General features: G+C 46.4%; 2 protein-coding genes across 2 annotated transcripts; both read right to left on the reverse strand.

Moving 5' to 3' along the window:
- Positions 1-290: 290 nt before the first annotated feature.
- On the reverse strand, positions 291-8,715 carry TREML2 (triggering receptor expressed on myeloid cells like 2). Its single transcript, XM_024557570.3, has 5 exons — positions 8,569-8,715; positions 6,364-6,684; positions 2,696-3,098; positions 1,634-1,740; positions 291-1,335 (listed from the first exon to the last, which is right to left on the reverse strand). Exons 1-5 carry the CDS (start codon positions 8,624-8,626, stop codon positions 1,148-1,150), a joined length of 1,077 nt encoding a protein of 358 aa, XP_024413338.2. The 5' UTR covers positions 8,627-8,715; the 3' UTR covers positions 291-1,147.
- A 4,647-nt stretch (positions 8,716-13,362) lies between these two features.
- On the reverse strand, positions 13,363-17,277 carry LOC112302426 (heterogeneous nuclear ribonucleoprotein A1-like). The gene is made up of 2 exons (XM_045193438.2): positions 17,242-17,277; positions 13,363-14,379 (listed from the first exon to the last, which is right to left on the reverse strand). The coding sequence occupies exons 1-2, from the start codon at positions 17,275-17,277 to the stop codon at positions 13,363-13,365; spliced, it is 1,053 nt and encodes a 350-aa protein (XP_045049373.2).
- Positions 17,278-21,155: the final 3,878 nt, after the last annotated feature.

A 21,155-nucleotide genomic window follows, 5' to 3' on the forward strand; every position in this document is an offset into this window, starting at 1 on the left:
TGGGAGGTTGCTGACCCAGGGCAGAGAGTAGAGATGCCACATCTATCCCCAGGGCTTTCTCAGTTACTCCAGGCTGGTGCCCCCCACCTTCAGGGGATGAATGCAGCCCACATTCTCCAGCCTTCCCTGTAGAAGAGGCCAAGTCTGAGGCCAGGAGCCTGTGAGGCAGGGGCAGAGACTCAGGCAATTGGGCCCAGGCTGCTGGGCTCCATCCACCCCACCCCACCCCACCCCACCCCACCCCCACCAGGCAGCCCTCCAGGCTGTCATCGGCTCTGAGTTGTCTTTGCTGCATCACAGTGGCTCCTCTTGTCCCAGGAGAAAATGAGACTCCAGGGTTGGGGGGTGCCAGTCCCCTTTTCTCTTGAGCTGCAGTCCCCCCTCCAGTAGAGCCTGGAGGGCCCTCAGTCTCCTGCAAGAGCTCAAGCCTGGAGTCCAGGTGTGGGAACTGGAAGAGAAGCTCTGAGTTCAGCCTCTGCACCCCAGTCTGGGGACAGGCTGGTCCTGCTGCTGAGGGAGGGCTCTCAGCGCCCATCACAGCTGTCACAGGAGGATCTGGCCAGCAGGTGGCAGCAGTGAGAGGGCGGGCTCTACTGGCTCTCAGGACTTGAGAGACAAGCAGCCAAAGTCAGGGCAGGGCGTTATCAGAGGTCCGTCAGAGGACGCATGGCTCAGGGGATGCGGGCTTGGACAGCTCTGAGGTCCCCTGCTGCCGATGACTCTGGGGACCCCCAGTTCTTATTCACTGTTCCTTCTCCTCCAGGGCCAGCCGTTGGGACACTGGCTGCCTCTGAAACTCTTCCTTAAGTTCATGGGGAAGCTTGAGGGGAGCAGAGGGAAGCTGAAGACACAGGGTCCCAGTGGAGAGAGGGCAGCTGTCTGCCCCACCTCACTCACCCTCCCCTCAGCTTGACATCAGGGGTTCCGAGCCGATGGGAGCTGAGGCTCTGTCTGTAAACAGCACCACCCGGCTGGGTCCGGTCAGCTGTGGCTCTAAGCAGAATTTCCTCAGTGGCTTCCCCTGGGACCTGCTGTGTGGTGCCCTCCACTCCGGGCCTCTCTCCAGGTTCCTGGCAGCCCAGGGGCACTGAGCAGGTGAAGTGCTGCCTCTGGTTAGGGAAGGCTTGAGCCCAGCATTGCTGAGTCCTCACCCCCCAACCTGGCTCCAATCCAGACAGGTCCTTATCTTCACTCCTCTTACAGCCTCCTGGGGTCCCTCTGGGAGAAGCTCCCCCACTCCGTATGTGGCCTTAAACCAAGCAGGCTTCCAAGGAGGCTCCGGTCTTCCAGGCGGGTCCCTCCAGGGCCAAACAGGGTCCCTGAACATGCTGTAGCCTGTGAGGACCAGAGAGAGAGCTGGAGAAGGGTGAGCTCCTACTCACCGTGCCCTGTGCTCCTGGGCTAGTGCAGCCCGTCTCCTGACCGTGCCTCCACTTCCCGCCAGGTCAGTCCCAGGGTAATGCTGCACCTGCCTGCCCACCCTCCTTCCTCACTTGGGTGCCTCACAGTCCTCCCGACTGGGCCCAGGTGAGGACACACAGCCTGGGGACCGTCCTCACTCAGGTGCTGTGGAAAGTGTGTCAGGCCCCCAGGGCTCTGCCCTCCGGAGCCTGGGAGGACGGGCTCTACTCACTTCCCATGTGTCTCTTCTTCCAGAACCCATAGGCCACGATCATCGTCACAGGCACCAGGAGGAAGGCCAGCACCCCCACGAGCACAGCAGAGCTGGAATCCTGATGCCTGAAGAGGCAGAACAGAGCAGGAGGTGAGCACCAGGTTCCCCCACCACTACCCACATCTTTCCACACACCGCACAAGAGGACTCAGCAGAGGGGAACCCTGATGGCCCTGCAGGGAGCGACGGCCTCTCTTTCTTGAGGACTCGGCTGTGGGAGAAGGAAGTGAGGCACTCAGAGTTCAGGGGAGGAAGTCCACAGGTGGAGGGGAGCGCTCCTCCTGTACTGCCCCAAATCTGCTTCTTGTTGAGGACAGGGACTCTAAGAGACCCCCATTTGTGACAGAAAAGACAAAGGGCCTTATTCTGTCATAGTGACAGAGGATGTCTCTTTGCACCTTGGTCCTCTGTAACAGATGCTGTAGGTGTCCTGCTGTATTCCTTGCCTGTATCCCTTCCATGTGTAGCCAACATCAGCACCTCCATGCATATCTATACATATATTTTTTTTTATTTTGCCTGAGGACTTTCTTTCATCACTGGCCACACATGGCTGGCAGCCCTCTACCGATGACCAACAGGGGTGAGTATATAAATACGCCAGCTCTCTTGCCATTCAGGTTGCTGCTTGACACTGGAGCTGGAGTTCCCCACTGGGGCTGCGTTCTTGCTGCCCGCAGTGGCAGTGCCTGGGTTAAGCACTCTGTCAGCTACCTTCCCTCCTTCCCCTGTCTCACTTCTCCATGCTCTCTCTGTGTTCCAAATATGACACGAATCCTGGTCTCAGAGTCTGCTTCTGGAGGAAGCCAAATTAAAACATCCCCCATTCTCCAAGCCACCACCCTGTCTTGTCCCTACCCTCTCCTCTCCATCCACAAACCCTTGTGCTGACCCCTCCCCCACCCTCACGGGAAGGGGCGGGGCAAAGGGGAACGTCTGCTATAACATTGGCATCCTGAGGCACTGAGAACGGTTGCCACGCCTGGTAAAATGTCATTCAGCCCCCAGGCCCATGGGTACCTGATGGGGGATAATTTGTTGAGGAGAGATCTGCTGGTGTGGCATGTTCTCATGGTGGGCGATCTTGTGCGCAGGTGGCCGGCCTTAGTGGAGATGGACACAGGGCCAGCCGAGGAGGCTCTGGCATCGCCGGGAGATGCAGTCACAGACTGGAGCCCCTTGGTCCTTCTGGGCCCTGGGGTGGAGGGGCTGGTGAAGCTGTAACCTGCCGCGGAGCTCAGTTGGACGGTCTCTGAGGCAGTGGAGGGCAAAAGTCTGTCCAAGGCGAGGACTCCAGGTGTGAGCATCCTCGTATTGATGGTGAAAGGGGCTTCAGGGCCTGAGGTGGGGGCTTGGCCCGTTGGGACGACAATTCCACCTTTGAGGATGCTGGCCAGAGGAGTGTTTCTCTCGGTTGTGGGGACTGAGGGACCAGAGAGGGAGGAACATCAGAGTGAGTTAGGGGCCTAGGTGCTGGGAACAGATCCTGGCCACCCACCTGGCTGTCTGGATACCCGGGCAGGGCCTGTCCTCATCTCCCCTCCTGACCTGCGACCTATGGTTCCACGCTGCTGAGGGACCAGGTGTGTATTTGTTCACAGGGCAATGTCAGGAAGGAGAAGTAGGCACAGCAAAGCAGGAAGAGACCTTCACAATTTCTTTAGCCTTGCCCGCCAGGCCTCCTGGGCCCAGAGGACTCCCCCTCCCCACCCCCAACTCTTTTGTCACTTCTAGACCCTCGTTATTTCTGTGGGTCAGAGATTTCTCTACTGTGATGTTGGAGTGAGACTTCTCCAGTTGTTCCATAATTAATGACTAAGGTCCAGAGATGAGGACAAAGAAGCAGCAAAGGCCCAGATTCCAAAGAATGCCACGAGCGGCAGGGTCAGACACCTTCTCAGAGACACCAGCCCTGCTACCCTCATCCATCAACCCAGCCCTTTACCACTCCGTTTTCTAGAAGAAGGCTGGTGTTTGGAAGGTCAAGGATAAGGAGTTGTAATTCTGAGGTCCAATCTAGGGGGCAGTGTTGGGTGTTTCTCTGCTGGGAACAAGAAAACTGGAGAGAGATGGCAGGGGGTAGAGAAGGCATCCCACAACTGTGCATGGCAAGGATCCATTCCTGAGGGCCAGGGGTCGCCATGGAAGGTGCCCCTTTTTCTGGGCAAGGAAACCCAGAACAACTGGCATTGCTGAGGGTGGGCATGGAGGAGGGGCTGACCTGGAGTCAGATCTCCCACATCATCACCCTACTGAGCAGCGAGCAGGACCGAGGGACTTTCAAAGAGCTCACACGTAGGTAGGTGCCTTGGGAGAGCCATTTGGACACCCTCTTCATAAAGGACCTCACAGGGTTGGGCAGAAAAGAAGTGACACCCAACAGGAAGAACTCTAACAAGGGGCAGTGAAGCCACACAGCCTTCATTCCTGCCCCAGTACACCAGGGAGTTGGGGGGAGAGGGAAATATGGAAAAGGTGACTTTTCCATGGAAAAGAGAAACCCACTTTCCCGCCTCCAGTGATGAAGGAGAAGGAGTTAGGCAGCGGGCTACTCCTCTTTCCCATTTCAGGTGCCTTGGGCCATGCAACCTGGCCTTCAAGGAGGAGTCAATCAGAGCATATATTGCTAGATGATTCTAGTTTTTAATTGGGCTGAGGAGTTTTTTATTTTCTAATAAATGGAAAGGTCTGCACATTTGGAATCTCCCCAAATTGTCATTAAGAGATGCAACGTGAGATTGGACATAGTACAATGCCAAATTCATGTTTGTATCCCTCCAAGTTACACCTTCAGCACACTGCTGATTTCAACTGTTTCAACCACTTGGTTTCCACCCCTTCCCTGGGTCTAAATTAGAACTAGAGAGTGGAAGAAGGAGGTTGAGCTCTGCATCTCAGAGAGAGCAGTTGGCCTCATTCAGACCCAACAGAAGACAGGGAATGTAGTGGGGTTGGGGGAACAGAGAAGAATGGGTAATGAACTTCAGAATCATTGGCTACTTTTTTCAGGTTCTTTCACTGGTGATTCACCCTTTCCTATCCATAAACATGGGAGAACCTTGAGGCTAGGTTCTTGGCCCTCCTCTCCTCTTTTTCTACACTCAACAGAGAGCTTCTATCTTCTTGAATTTTTAAGAACTTTATCAAGATATAATTTACATCTCTGATAACACACCCATTTACAGTGTCAAAGTAAATGATTTTTAGTTTTAGTACTCACAGAGTCACACCACCATCGCCACGGTCAATTTTAAAATAGTTTCATCATCTCAAAACGAAACTCCTCACCCATTGGCCATTACCCCTCAGGCCTAAGCATCCATTAATCTACAGTCTGTCTCTATAGATTCCTCTAATACCCTTGACTTTAAACTATCTTTATAGAGATACTTTCAGATATATCCCCAGCTCTGACCTCTCACCTGAGCTTCCGGCTGATACATCAATGCCCTGCTTCCTTTCTCCACGTGAAGCTCTAGGAGGCATCTTAAAGGTAACATGATGAAATAGAGCTCTTCGTTTTTCTCCTCCAAACTATCTCCTCTTTCAGATCTACCCTGCCCAGTCCATGGTACCATCGTCCACCTTGCTGATGAAATGGCACACTTGGGGGTCATCCTTGATGTTTCGCGTTTGCTCACCTCCCACATGAGCAAATCCAGTCTTACTTCAAAAATGTACAGGGAGGACAGGAGTCTGACATCATAAATTGGAGCCCCTCTACTTTTTTCCACCTCCAGGGACTACATCCTACTCCAAGACACTGTCATTTCCAGCCAGGATGCTCACAGTTTTTCTCTGCCCATTCACGTACCCCTCCACAATCCTCTATACGGCAGCCATTAATGTCTTAAAGATAAGCCACAGCACATCCCAGTAAGCTCTGCAATAACTATTATACTTAGAATAACCCTCAAGCTCCTTTATCGTGGACTTTAGGGCTACTGTTTGACTCTCCAACCTCATCTCCTATCGTTCTGCCCCACACTCTGTATGGACAGCCACACAGGCCTCCTTTCCATGGCCCTAGCTCCTTCTCACCGCAGGGCCTTTGCACATGCCTTTCTCCCCACCTGGAATGACCTTTGAAGCATCTACATTTCAGCAGAGCTAGAAAGCTGTCATCACTTAGGCCTGATGACATCTGCTCAAGGAGGTCTTCTCTGAACCCTGGTACTTCGGCAGCTCCCCCCCCCCACCTCTGAGTTACTTTCTAGATTATCACACTGTTTTATTTGCTTAAGAACATTCACTGTCATCTGCAATTATTGTCTGATGATGTACTATTGCCTGTCATCTCCTCTAGGGCAGAATTGGGTCTGTTTTTGCTCATCACTGTACCCTCAGGGCCTAGAATAGTGGCTGGCACATAATCAGGGCTCAATGAATATATATTTAACAGAAGACTGAAGAAAACAAAGCAGAGAGTCCTGAGTTCGAATCTCACCATTGCCACTTGCTAGCTCTGTTATCGTGGACAAGGTCAGAGGCACACAGGTGGTTTTAGATCTCATTTTCTTCATCTACAAAGCGGTGACAGTAATGTTCACGAAGCTGCCTGTGTAAGCCTCACTGTGCAACACGCCCACTGAAGGATTATTATTCTCATTATCCCCGATGTTAGTGGAGTGCAGGGCAGGAAGGACATCCCCCACCATCCCAGAGCCCCAGCAGGCCTGCTCGCTCACCTGGAGACACTTCCAGCTGGAAGCCCATCAGAGGGTAGAGGGTTCCGGAGCTGTTGCGCATGCACCAGTAGCGGCCCGAGTCCTGGCGCCTGAGGGCCACCATGGTGATGTTGACCACCTTGGCCTGGGCATCGTCCTGCAGCAAGTAGCGCGGGCCCTGCACCCAGAGCCGGGTAAACCCAGGCTCACACTTCTTCTTCCGGATTTTGCACCAGACCTTGCCCTCCACGTGTTTTTTGCGGCTCTTGTAGGAGCACTGCAGAGACAGGGTCTCCCCTTCGAAATGCTGCACTTTGGAGTACACACTCTCGGCAGGAGGACCTGGGGAGACACGCCATGCTGAGCAAGGGCCGGCAAGAGGGGAGGAAGGTGACATCTTGAAACTTGAAGCTCGTGGTGAACGGAGAGGAGGTGGGTATTGCCTGCAGACATGGGATTCACAGTCTGAGGGAGAAACAGCCCTACTCAGAGGGCGCTGCCCCAGTCTAAGGGGGGAGATGCAGGCCCCTTTCTTCATGGTATTTTCTAGTCTGATGGGAACACGACAAGCCCCATCTTCAGAGTCTCGTGGGCAAGACCCAGGACTTGACCTCAATAAGACAGACACACAATTGCAAACACAGGTCTTTAAGTCATGAAATTCCAGAGCACAAACAACTTAAGTAGAAAAGAAGATGCGATCTTAATTTTAAAACATTAAGAATAGTTATTTATTTTACAAATAGGTTCGCCATAAATATATTTTAAATGGCAAGTTGCATTGGCTCATTCTAGGTGGTGTTTAATTTTAAAATATCCTAGCTAGATAAAACCCATAGATTGAATATGCCCCAAAGTGCACAGAAACTTTCATCAGAGTGCAAGCCAAAGAACTCTACGATTATCCACTGTTCACTTTCAGCACGTTGCATTGTATGCCTAGGAGTGAGAGGGATGTGCTCTGTGCACTTGATGATCCACAGTCTGGTGGGGAGAGAGTAGAACTAGGTCAGGGTGGATGAATCGGGGGACAGGGGAGAGACAGAGGTAGGTGGGGTCCCTCCAGCCCTCTGCCTGCCATAAGCCCAGCACTTGCTCCTTAACACGCCAGAGCCTTCTGCAAACAAGCCAAACACATGAGTTACCACCCTGTAGGACAGGACAGAACCCACATTTTGGAGTCTAAAACAACATGAGTTAAAACTCTGATTCTACCACATGAACAGATCAGGTTGGCTATGAGAACTACACCCCAGCACAGTGCCCTGAATATGGTAGGTGTTCCATGCATACTTCCTTTTCCCAGATGCAGGTAGCTCCAGACTTCTGTACTAGAGCCCAGAGCTGGTAACCAAGGGCCGAGCACCCAAGAAATCTGCCTCAGTTTCCAACCCATCTGCCACTGTAGCTGAGGCTTGGAGTAAGGTAACACCCTCTCTGAGCATCGCTTCGTCCCACACAAACTAAATAGAATGATCCAACTCAGTTATTTGGAGGGTGGGAGGTTTGGAGGGACCCCAGGATGGCTCAGGACAGGAGACACTCTTCTGCCCTGGCACAGAGAGGGGTATGTCTGGGGGAGGCACGTGGATGGGGTGACCTTGGAAAAGGGTCTCCAGGGTACTGTGTTCATTCCTGTCCACTGCCCACCCCCTCACAGGTGGTGAGGAGTATGTTTTGCCAACCCCCACCATGCCCAGAGCTGATTAGGAAGTGGTAACTTGGTTGCCATGGCAGCGAGGGAGGCAGGATTGGGTGACCCCCTCCCCCTTTGAAGAACATTTGTTTCTGTGGGGTGGGAGAGGGCTTCAGGGATTGCTTCCACTCAGAACAGGGGGCAGTGGCACCAGCATTCTGAGAAAAAGCAAGTTCAAAGCACGCACATGATGCAATGATTCTTGTAACATCCAAACGGAGCTTTGCTGGCAGAGGCCAAGGGAAGGGGCTTTTTGTGTGAGGAACTCGAGTGTCCCTGGTCAGACGTCCCCAAGCACAGATGGTCCAGAGCTTTGTGAGATCTCGGGGAGCTTTGCCTGGAGCCAGGTATTAGGATGGAAGCTTCTCATTGGTCTCTGGTAAGGCCAGCCCAAGCTCCTCCTCCCCCCTCTCCAACTCCACAAAATATTAAACAAGATCATTGGGCAAGAAATAGCCCGTTGGGAGGGTCCAGGGAAAGGCCACGTGCCCCCGCCCGCCCGCCCCCAGCCAGCCCACCCACCTTCTCACCTGAAACGCAGCCCTGGGGCCACAGGACGAAGAGCAGCAGTAACAATGCAGGAGCCATGGCTCCATCCAGCTGGGACAGTCACGGGCCAGCAGGGGGCCAGGACGCCCCCCAGATTCAAGGTTGGGGCCCCAAGCCCAGGCAGTGTGGACCCCTTGGGTCTGCCAGGGGAGAATCTGAACTTCTAAAAGTGAAGTTGCCCATTTAGGGAAGTGAGAGGTCACGGGACCCACTGTGAACGGCAGACCGCAGGAGCCCGCAGACCCTGTGGGAGGGCGGTGCCCGGCACTGTTTCCGCCCTCTTCCTCGAAACTTCAGGCAGGTGTGGCTGCTCCACCCAGTCTGGGCCCCCGCAGCCCAGGGAGGGCTCACAGGGTCTGAAGACTTCCCGCGCTGTCTAGATTCCCTCCTGGAAGCTGGTCCAAAAAGTGTGCCTCCTAATCTGAGACAGGGATCCACGTAGGTGCTGGTGTGAAGTTTCTAGAAGCTCAGGTACAGACTTCCCTGGAATGCTCTGGGATTAGACATCCAGGGATAGGGGCTGTGTGGCCAGGGACAGGCATCGTGGGCATTACATTTTTCACAAACAAACATTCAAAGGAGTTTCTTAAAAACTCACATTCATTCACTCATTCATTCATCCCTCACCGAATGCATTCGTTCTGGCTCTCTCTCTTACACACACACACACAGACTCCTGGCTGGTCAGAACTGTCACTCCTGCTCACACGTACAAATAACCCCCTATATGCTCAGACACAATCTTATTTTTGTCACAGTTAGGGTGATAGGAAAAAAAGAAGCAAATTGTGAAAGTTAGAGCATAAGGTTTGGGTTCAGGGAGGGGCTTCTGTGCTTTCACACGTGGAGGCATGTGCACACACATTTACACACACACACACAAACTGTCTCTCCTTTTTGCTGTTAACATGTCTCCCTAGCTCTATCCTTCTCACTACCTGTCCTACTGACCTGTCTACTCACCCGCCAGCTCTCAGGAGACTCCTGCTCCCTCTTACAGGCTTCCTGAGGCAAAACCAGACCCTCCCCTCCCCCACCTCTTCCCCAGAAACCACACCCCCAGCCCCTTCTTCCCCCAGCTCTGGCCCCCAGCCAGCACCCAGGCAGGCCCACTCCACTTCCTCTCACTCAACCCTATCTCGCCTATACAGCCGCTGGGCTCCAGCTAAAATGACCCAGCATTTGGCCCAAGACCCCACCCTTCTTCACTCAGTCCCCAGGGCTGAGAATCAGGATACACTACTGACAGCCAGGAGCTGTGTCATCAGCTCCTTTGAGGTGTGGGGGCCGAGTGGAGCCCCCCACGATGCGTGCTCCCCGTGTTCACCTACGCCGGCTTTCTGCTCCTGTGATGGGACTCAGTAAGAAGTCCTCAGGTCTGCACGGCCACAGTCTTAAACTGAGTCTGAACCTCCAAGTCCCAAACCAAGGAAGTTTTATCTTTTCTGACCCAAAACTTTTAGTCTCTTGACTTACTCGTTTATTCGTTCCTCATTCTGATGTAATTTGTCCGTTCTTACAATCTGAGACGCCATGGGTGCGCTGGGCTTGGGGGTAGAGGAATGAGGTCCCCTCGTCAGCCCAGACCTCTCAGCTCCCAGAAGACCTATCCTGCTTTCCTCGTCCACCCTCGCTTTCTCAATGCTGCCGCCCTAGTCCTCAGATCCCGAGTTCGGAGGCCAGCTCGCCTCCCAACACACATGGTCTCTTCCATCCTTCCTTTCCCCCATCGGCACAGTGAATGGCTTCAGGAGTGGGGATGCCGCTTACCCCTGGCAGGAACTCCACATGCCTGGAATCAACATTGCTATTAAAGCCCTGGTATATAACCTGGCTGGGGTGGCTCAGTGGATTGAGTGCTGTCCTGCAAACCAAAGGGTCACTGGTTCAATTCCTAGTCAGGGCACATGCCTGGGTTGTGGGCCAGGTTCCCAGCAGGGGGTGTGTGAGAGGCAAGCACACATTGGTGTTTCCCTCTCTTTCTCCCTCCCTTTCTCTAAAAATAAATAAGGTAATTTTTTTTAAAAGCCTTGGAGCGTGCCTGAATTGAGTGAGGCATTGTGAAAAGCGCCCTAGAAGCGCCCTCTCTGTCACAGGGTGGCGATTAGGGTATGAAAACCTCAGCCCTCTTATTCCTCTGGTGGAGGCGGTATGAACTGGAGTCAGTGTTCCTTGAGGGAAATTTGGCAGAATTTATCAAAATCTCTAAAAATGTGTGTATGTTAGGCTTTTTCAACAAAATAATTTACTACAGCATACTGCTTTTTTCTGTTTCTTTCTACAGGGCGGGGCAAAAGTAGGTTTACATTTGTGAGTATGTGAAACCCAGTTTATTATTATATTATTATTTCTTAATTATTGTATTATTTTCCATGCAAGCAACTGTAAACCTATTTTTAACCCACCCTGTGTTTCCATTTAAAAAAAATTAAGGCCTAATTTACACAGAATAAAATTCATTCTTTTCATTGGGAAGTTCTGGAAATTTCACATACCCACAGGGATTTGTAAGCACCGCCATAATCAGAACAGATAGAGACATTCCATTTCCCCCTAAAGTTTCCTCATGTCCCTTGTTCGCCACCCCCTCGCTCCACCCTCGGTTCCCAGCAAACACTGACCTGTTTTTTTCCCCTCTATGGTTTTGCCTTTTCTGGATGTTACAACAATGTAATGATACAGTGATGGCTTCTTTGACTTCGTAGAATGCATTTGAGATGCGTGTTGGGTGTTTTAGTCGTCCGTTCCCCTTTATTGCAAAGTAGGAGCCCGTTGTATGGACCCACCGCAGCTCCTTTGACCCCAGTTGAGGGTCATTCAGGTCGGTGTCCAGTTTGGGTTATTTCAGATAAAACCACTAGGAATAGTTGTACACAGGTTTTTGTATGAACATAAGTTTACGTTTCACTGGGTAAATACCTGGAGTGGGATTGCTGGGTTGTATGGCAAGATTACGTTGAATTTTTTAAAAACTGACAAATTGCTGTCCAATGGGGCTGCATCATTTTGCACTTCTCCCAGCCATGCCCTTGTTGTCCCCTGTTCTCGGTAGCACTTCCATATTGTCAGGTGTTGGCCACCCCCCCTCTAATAGGTGTGTGGTAGTGTTCAATGTGGCTTTACTTTGCGTTTCTCTAATAATACTGAGCATCTTTTATTGCACTTATTTGCCATCAATATATCTTCTCGAAGATAGTGTCTGTTCAAACCTTCTCATTTTTGTTTTCTTATTATTGAAGTTTGTGCTCTTTATATATCCTGGTATATTCTTTCTTCTTTTAATCCTCACCCAAGGATATGTTTTTTATGGATTTTAGAGAGAGAGGAAGGGAGAGAGAGAGAGAAACACCGATTCAAGAGAAACATTGATCCCTTGCCTCCCACACGTGCCCCGACCAGGGATGGAACCCACAACTCTCTGGTGGGCAGGATGACGCTCCCACCACCTGAGCCACTGGCCGGGGCTATTCTGATGTACTCTTTCATCAGAATACCTTTTCAGTCCCACACTCTTCCTTCCCTCCTTCTGGAACTCTGATGACATACATGGTGTAAATGCAGATTCCCGAGGCTCTGCTAATTTATTTCAGTCTATTTTTTTCTCTGTTGTTCCAGTTGGAAAAATTCTGTTGACCTGCCAGGTTTACTAATTCTATCCTGTCATCCCCATCTTCTGTGGCACTCATCCAAAAAGCTCTTTATTTTGGTTATTATAGTTTTAGTCCCCAGATTTCCTTCTGCTATGGATTTCTACTTTAATTCCACTGTAGGTGGAGAGCACACAATGGTTTCAAAGGGCTTTGTTGTCACTGCTGCTGAGGGGACAGGGGAATGTTTGTCCCTCGCTATCCTCTCTGCAGAGGCGGCTTTGGGATGGCCCTGGGCCGGGCTGCCGTCACTGCTGCCAGTGCATCAGACCACACACTGTCCTGTCCAACACCCAGCCCAGGGAGACGGGGGATGAAACGAAAATTCCAGGAATCAACCACGCTGTTTTATCACAAGTCTTGAGGTCTCTAGGCAGCTGCCTCCTCTACCCTGCTCTTAGAATCCTTTTATTATTATCTGTCCACTAATTACAGGGCATTTCATTATGTTTAGAGGAGAGGAGCAGGAAAACATGAGCCTACACCATCTATTTGTATGTTTGTTATTGAATTGCAAGAATTCTTTACATATTATAGGTATGAAATACGCGATTTGCAAGTATATTCTCCAATTCTGTGGATTGCTTATTCACTTTTCATGTTGGTGTTCTTTTTCAGCACAAGAGTTTTTAATTTTGATGAAGTCCAATTTATCTATTTTCTCTTGTCACTCGTACCGTTGGTGTCATTTTTACAAACCACTGCCTAACCCAAGGTCATCAAGATTAACTCCTATGTTTCCTTCTAAAAATGTCATAGTTTTAGCTCCTTTATTTAAGGCTGGGATCAATTTTGAGTTGATTTTTATGTATGATGAGTATGAATCCAACTTGTTTATTTATTTTTTTTAAAGACACATTTATTCAGCGTCATGATCAGACTCTTACATTTAGCAATCAACAGCAGGGGTGCCAAAAAGATATACATTGGAAATCCTTCATTGCAATGCTTTACACTTTCTACAGAACAGAAACTAAAATAACCTGTTATACAATTAGTCACAAATACAGTCCTCAAGTTTTTTGCCCATGATTGTTGTCTAAAACATGTCACCTTTGTAGCAGCGAGGCCCTGCCACCACTGTGTGTGGCTGAGGTCACCAATCTGTGGTCACCTGTAGCTTCCCTGTCACTTTTCTGGCTCTCCTCTCCTGCTGCTAAGCTTTGTTTCCTGGCAGCAATTAAAACCTCTGCCACTGCCATAGCTGCTGCTGCTGCTGGAACTGCCACAGCCACCTTGGTTTCGTGGTTTGGCAAAGTATTGGCCTCCACCACCACAGGGGCCAGAGCTTCTGTCTCCCAAGTTTCCTCCTTTCACGGGTCCAAAATTTGAAGACTGATTGTTGTCATTGCCAAAATCATTGTAGCTTCCGCCACCTCCAAAGTTGCTTCCGTCATTACCAAATCCATTATAGCCATCCCCACTGCCACCATATCCACCACCACCACAGCTGCCACCAAAGCCACCTCGACCACTGAAGTTTCCTCCACAACCAAAGTCATCATTCCCACCAAAACCACCTCCACGACCACCTCTGAAGTTTCCAGAACCACTGCCACCTCTTTGGCTGGATGAAGCACTAGCCCTCTCTTGCTTAGAAAAGGCTTTCCTTACTTCACAGTTGTGGCCACTCACAGCATGGTATTTCTGAATGACACTCTTGTCTACAGAGTCATGGTCATCAGAGGTCACAAAAGCGAAGCCTCTCTTTTGGCCTCTGCCTCGGTCAATCGTGACTTCAATCACTTCAATTTTCCCATGCTGTTCAACATAATCTCTTAAGCGATGTTCTTCAGCGTCTTCTTTAATACCACCGACAAAAATCTTTTTCACAGTGAAGCGGGCACCCGGTCTTTGAGAATCTTCTCCAGAGACAGCCCTCTTTGGTTCCACAACTCTTCCGTCCACCTCATGTGGCCTTGCACTCGTGGCTGCATCCACCTCCTTCACAGGGACGTATGTGACAAACCCAAAGCCTCTGGAGCGCTTGGTGTTTGGGTCTCTCACCACCACACAGTCCGGGAGCGCTGCCCCCTGCTCAGAATGGCTCCTCAGCCTCTCATCTGTTGTTCCAAAGCTCCAACCTCCGATCAAGCGCTTCCGTGGCTGTTCATTCTTCAGGAGACTCTGACTCAGATGTGACGACTGCAGGAGAGGGGACTTCAGATGCTTACTCAGAGGCAGAAAGGCCCAACTTCTTTCTTTTGTATGTGAATACTTAGCTGTGTCAATTTGTTCACATCATTTGTTGAAATGACAATTCTTTCCCCATTGAATTGTTTTGACACCATTGTCAAAAATCCAGACTCTCAATTCTGTTCCTTTGATCTGCATGTAAGCCAGTACCACACTGTTTTGATTACTGTACTTTTGTAATATGCCTTGACATCAGGAAGTGTGAGTTCTCCAACTTTGTTGTCCTTTTTCAAGATTGTTTTGGCTGTTCTAGGTCCCTTGTGTTTCCACGTGAATTTTAGGATAAGTTTGTCAATTGCTGAAAAGAGCAACTTAGGATTTTGATAGGGATTGTGTTGAATCACTAGGTCAATTTGAACAGTATTATCATGTTAACAATATTAAGTGTTTTAATCCACAAATGTGATATCCATTTATTTAGATTTTTAATTTCTTTCAATAATCTTTTGTAGTTTTCAGTGTACAAGTCTTGCACATTCTATTGTTAATTTTATTCCTAAGTATTTTATTCCTTTTCATACTAATGTAGGTGAAATTGTTTTCTTAATTTCATTTTCAGATTGTTCAGTGCTAGTGTATAGAAAAACAATTTGATTTGTGTGTATTGACCTATATTTTTCAATCTTGATGCATTTATTCATTTTAATATTTTTAAATAGTTTTGGGGTATTCTTCAGGATCTTCTGTATAGAAGCCCATATCATCTGCTAATAGATAGTTTTACTTCTTTTCTAATCTAGATCATTTTTATTTCTCTGTCTTGCCTAATTGCCCTAGCTAGAACTTGCAATACAATGTTGGATAGAAGGAGAAAGAGTTTACACCCTTTTCTTGTTTCTGGTCTCAAGGGAAAAGCTCTCAGTCTCTCATCATTAAACATGTTAGCTGTAGGGTTTTCGTAGATGTCCTTTATTAGCTTAAAGAAGTTCCTTTCTATTTCTTATTTGTTGAGTGTTTTTGTTTGTCATGATAAGATGTTGGGTTTTTTTCAAATTCTGGTTTTGTATGTATTGAGATGATCATGTGGTTTTTCTCCTTTATTCTATATGTATGGTGTGTTACATTGATTGATTTTCATTTGTTAAGTCAACCCTGGATTCCTAGGATAAATCCCATTAACATGGTGTATAACCCTTTTTGTATTTTTGCTGGTTTTAGTTTACTAGTGTTTTGTTGATGGTTTTTGCATGTATTTTCATAGCAGATATTGGTCTGTAGTTTTCTTTTTGTTGTGAGGTCTTCGTCCAGTTTGTTATCAGGGCAATAGTGGCCTCACAGAATGAGTTGGAATGTGTTCTCCTCCATTAGTTTGGAAGAATTTTTAAAATTTTTATATTAATTGTTCTTTAGTATTTGATAGAATTCACCAGTGAAGATATTAAGGCCTGAGATTTTCTTTACAGGAAGTTTTTTATTACTAACGCAATCTCTTTATTGGAATAGGCCTATTCAGATTTTCTCTTTCTTGGGTCACTTTCAGTAGTTTGTGTCTTTCTATGAAGTTGTCCATTTCATCTAAATTAGATCATTTCTTAGCATATGGTTTTTCACGGTATTCCCTTATAATCCTTTATATTTCTCTAAGGTCAGCAGTAGTGCCCACCTCTCCTTCATTCTTGATTTTAGTAAGTAGAGTTTTCTATTTTTTTCTTGACCAGTCTAACTATACCTTGTTAATTTTGTTGAGCTTTCTGAAGAACAAACTTTTGGTTTCATTAATGTTCTCTATTGTCTTTCTATTATTATTTTCAACTTCCTTTACTCCCTATCTAAGCTGTATTATTTCCTTCCTTCTGCTTCATTTGAGTTTAGTTTCCACTTCCTTTTTCTAGTTGCTGATAATGGAAGGTTAGGTAATTGACTTGAGATCTTTCTTCTTTTTAGAATATAGGCATTTTCAGCTTGAAACTTCTTTCTAAACACTGATTTAGCTGCACTCCACAATTTTAGTATGATGTATTTTTATTTGAATCCATCTCAAAATATGTTCTGATTTCTCCTGTAATTTCCTCTTTGACCCATTGCTTATTTAAGTATGTGTTGTTTAATTTCCACATATTTATAAATTTCCAAATTGTAATATTGTTGTTGACTTCTAATTTAATTCCGCCGTGGTTAGAGAACACAGTTTGTATGATTTCAAACCTTTTAAATTTATTGAGGTTTGTTTCATGGCCTAGTGTATGATCTGTCCAGTGCCCCATGCCCTTGAAGTCTATATTCTGCCATGTCGGCAGGCGAGTGTTTCATAGATGATGGTTAGGTCTACAGGGCTTATCGTGTGGTTCAAGTGTTCTGTTTCCTTGTTGATCTTCTGCCTAGGCATTCTATCAATTATTAAAAGGGGGGTATGATGTCTCCAATTAATATCGTTAGTCTATTTCCCCTTACATTGCTGTTAGTTTTTGCTTTGTGTAATTTGGGGTGCTATTGTTAGGTGCCTATAGGTTTATAATTTCTGAATATATATTTGTATATATATTCCTGATGGGTTGACCCTTTTATCATTATGAAGTATTTTTCTTTGTTTCTAATAACAATTTTTATATTATAATTTATTTTATCTGATATTGATACAGTCAGACCAGCTGGCTTTTATTACTGTTTGCATTGTGTATTTCTCCCGCCCTTTACAGTCAATCTATTCATGTCTTTGCTTCTAAAACATGTTTCTTGTAAATATTGTATAGTTGGTTCATGTTCTTTTTCCTATTCTTCCAATCTCTGCCTTTTGATTGGAGTGTTTAATACATTTAGTGCAATTAGGACAAATTAGGATCTATGTCTTCTGTTTTGCTATTTCTTTTCTACCTGTCTTTTGTAGTTTTTGTTCTCGTATTCTTCCATTACTGCCTTCTCTTGTGTTAAATAGATACTTATTATGTGCTACTTTAATGCTCTTATTGTTTTTTCTCATTATTAAAAACAATTTTTTAATGGTTGTCCTGGGGACTTCACTTTGCATCTTAAGAATTTTTGTTCCACTATAGCTTCATTCCCTTCCCCACTCATTTTTTGCTATGACTGCCATGTAAATTAGATCTTTAAACACTATTGGCCCATCGACTCAGTTTTACAGTTACCGCTGTATGCAGTTGCCTTTTAATTAGGGGAAGAGTTATAAACAAAATAACACATTAGACTGTCTTTTATATTTGCTTATGTGGTTACCTTTCCAGTGCTCTTTACTTCTTCACGTGGATTCGAGTTCTTGTTAAGTGTCCTTCACTTCAGCCCAATAGATTCCCGTTAGTGGTTTGTTTTTTTCCGTTAGTGTTTTTTATAGGGCAAGTCTGCTGCACAGAGTTCCCTCAGCTCTCTTTTAACTTTGCCTTCATTTTAGAGGAATAATTTTGCAAACTACACAGTTCTTAGTTGACAACCTCTTCCTGCTAGAATAGCAGATCCATAAGCATAGTTGGAATTGCTTAACCCTCCTTTATGGGTAATGGACAAAACACATAGACCAAAAGAAAACTCAGTAGAGATGTAAAATATTTGAATAAAACTATCCATCAACTTGACTTAATTGACATTTATGCACTTAATAACTGCAAAGTACACATTCTTTTCAAGGACACATTTTATAATATAAGCTGGATCGCACTATACAACTCAATAAATTGAAAAATATTGAAGTCATATAGAGTGTGTTCTATGACCTAAATGGAATTAAATTACAAATCAAAAGTAATATAATATCTAAATATTTAAATCATTGGGAACTAATCAAGGCATTTACTTCCAATAAACCCATGGATCAAAGAAGAAACCGTGGGAGAAATTAAAATATATTTTGAACTTAAAAACATCATATGAAAAGTTGCAAGATCTAGATAAAGTTGTCCTTCTACAGAAATATAAGGTTAAAATACTTATATTAGAAAAGTAGAAAGGTCTCCTTTAGGGTAGAATGCAAAGTAAAATAAGTCAGAAAGAGAAAGACAAATAATGTTTGATATCACTTATATATGAAATTTTAAAAAGCCAAACTCATGCCTTGGCCAGGTTTCTCAGTAGTTGGAGCATCTTCCCATACACCAAAAGGTTGTGGGTTGCATTCCTGGGTCAGGCACAACCTAGGTTGTGAGTTCAGCTCCTGTCAGGGCATATACCAGAGGCAATTGGTCGATGCTTCTCTCTCTCTCCCTTTCTCTCTCTCTAAAATCAATAAATATATCCTTGGGTGAGGATTCAAAAACAAAAACCACCAAACTCAAAGTAATAGAGTGATCGTTACCAGGGGCAGAGGGTAGGGTGCGGGGGTGGGGGAGCAGAAATGGGGAGATACTGGTCAAAAGGTACAAACTTTCAGTCATAAGATTAAGAAGTTCTGGGGACCTAATATACAGCGTGGTTACTAAAGCTAATAATACCGTGTTATATATGAAAGTTGCTAAGAATGTAGATCTTAAATGTTCTCACTACGAAAAGAAATGGCTATGTGTAATGGGGTGGAGGTGTTAGCTCATGTGGTGGTAGTCATATTGCAGTATTTAAGTGAGATCAGCACGCTGTACACCTTGAACCCCACAATGTCATATGTTAATTATATCTCACTAAAGCTGGGTGGGGAATAGGAAGGTTTAAAATCAGTACTCTAAGCTTTCCCATTAAGAAGCTTGAAAAGAAGAACAAAATTTAAATGAAAGTATGTAAAAAAGGAAATAAAAAATGAGTGAAAACCAATGAAATAGAAGACAAGTAATACAGAAAACTCACGAAGCTAAAGGTACTCAAAAAATTAATACATTAGTTACACATTAGCTAGACTGATTAAGAAAAAGAAGCAAACAGAAATTATAAAGGGACATTTCTACAGACCTTTGCAGATATTGAAAGACTGTAATATAATGCCCTTTATGCCTATTAATTTGACAACTTAGATAAAATGGACAAATTAATGGAAACATACAACTTAACCAAACTAACACAAAAAGAAATTTAAAATCTGGATAACCTCATATTTATTTCATGCAGTTCTTTCTTTTACTTCTTTTATATGTTCTTGTTTAACATTCATCTCTTCAATCCATTTAAAAATTTATTTTAGATTACTGTGTGAAGAGAGGGTAAAATATAATTTTTTCCAGGTAGTTAAACCTCTTCCATGTGTTAAATAAGCCCACTGATGTGGATGGCTCTTTGTGATAAACAAAACGTATCTTACACATTTGAACTGTTTCTAGAAACTCATTACCTCTTCACCTCTGAGGCTGCTGCCTTCAGCAGAATTTACAGTGATTCACGAACCTTCAAAGACAAAGGGAGTATATCTGATCTGCTCCAACTTTCTCGGCATCAACTGGAACTATTTTTTTCTCCCAAAGCAGGCACACTCTATTAAAAGGCAGTAATCCTCACAATCTTCTAGAAAGTTACATTTATGGACCTAGCTTCCTTAGAGATTTTGCCTTCACTCAGTGAACGTGAGACCTACTGTTTCTCAGGCTGCCTGCTGAGCGGCTGCTTGGGTGCTGCAAATCTAAAAGCCTAAAAGGGGGATAATTATTTTAGTCTATAAAGATTGCATGACAAGGACTTCCAGCCAAGATGGAGGCGTGGGAGGACACACTGTGCCTCCTTGCACAACCAAAAGGACAACAACAATTTAAAAAACAAAAACAACCAGAACTGACAGAAAATGGAACTGTATGGGAATTCTGACAACCAAGGAGTTAAAGAAGACACATTCATCCAGACCGGTAGGAGGGGTGGAGATGGGCAGCCAGACTCAAGGCAGGGCCGTGGCTGGCAGACCCACCAAGGCAGCGGCTGGTGGAGCAGGCGGTCCCACATTTGCGTGCAGATAAATCAGGAGGAACAACGGGGGAGTGAGACAGACCGCACAACCCAGGGTTCCAGCAGGGAAATAAAGTCTCAAAGCCTCTGACTGAAAACACCCATGGGGGTTGAGGCAGCAGCAGGAAAAACTCCAACTCATATGAGTGCGTTGGAGAGACCCAGAAGGTTCTAGAACATACACAAACCCACCCATCCAGGAATCAGCACCAGAAGGGCCCAATTTAATTGTGGACAGCAGGGGAAATGACTGAAAACCGGCAGAGAGTGGAGCAAGTGGCACCGTTCCCTCTTAGGGCCCCTCCCCCCTACATACAGCGTCACAACACAGCGGTGAGGGTTGCCCCAACCTGGTGAACACCTAAGGCTCCAGCAAAGCTGGCCAGCAAGACAAAAAAAAAAAAAAAAAAAAAAAAAAAAAGGGCCCAAATGAAAGAACACTTCAAAGCTCCAGAAAAAATGCGACGAAGAGCTAGACAACCTATCAGATACACAGTTCAAAACACTGGTTATCAAGATGTTTCAGGAACTCACAGGGTACTTCAACAACATAAAAAAGACCCAGGCAGAAATGAAGGTTGCATTATGTGAAATGAAGAAAAATCTCTTGGCCTGTGGCTAAGGAGCTCAGCCTGCACAACGCTTCCCTCTTTGGGCTCTCGCTACTGCTCACCTTCGCACTGTACCAGCCGAATCCAAGGAGGCAGGACAACAGGGTTCTGAGGGGAGAGGTCAGTCACACACTGATACAGCCCCAAGTCCCCCCTCCAGAGCTCTATCACTGTGACCATGAATATGGCATTGGTGGGAAATCGTGTAGTAGGTATTTCCCATCCTGGGCCCAGTTTAGGTCCCTGTTTCTAGTGTTCGTGCGTAGCAGTGTCTCTGGGTGGCCCTGGCTCCCCACCCACTGCCAGGCCTTC

Source organism: Desmodus rotundus, chromosome 11, assembly GCF_022682495.2.
Source record: "Desmodus rotundus isolate HL8 chromosome 11, HLdesRot8A.1, whole genome shotgun sequence".
Taxonomy (NCBI): Eukaryota; Metazoa; Chordata; class Mammalia; order Chiroptera; family Phyllostomidae; genus Desmodus; species Desmodus rotundus.

Bases quoted from the DNA above. Each gene is read 5' to 3' on its own strand.
- TREML2 (XM_024557570.3), bottom strand. From the start codon at position 8,626: ATGGCTCCTGCATTGTTACTGCTGCTCTTCGTCCTGTGGCCCCAGGGC. The intron at 6,685-8,568 runs GTGAGAAGGTGG...GTGTCTCCCCAG, and splicing joins GCCCCAGGGCTGCGTTTCAG to GTCCTCCTGCCGAGAGTGTG. The intron at 1,336-1,633 runs GTGAGTAGAGCC...TGGTCCTCACAG, and splicing joins GAAGAAGAGACACATGGGAA to GCTACAGCATGTTCAGGGAC.
- LOC112302426 (XM_045193438.2), bottom strand. From the start codon at position 17,277: ATGGAAGAATACGAGAACAAAAACTACAAAAGACAG. The intron at 14,380-17,241 runs GTAGAAAAGAAA...CCTCTCCTGCAG, and splicing joins ACAAAAACTACAAAAGACAG to TCGTCACATCTGAGTCAGAG.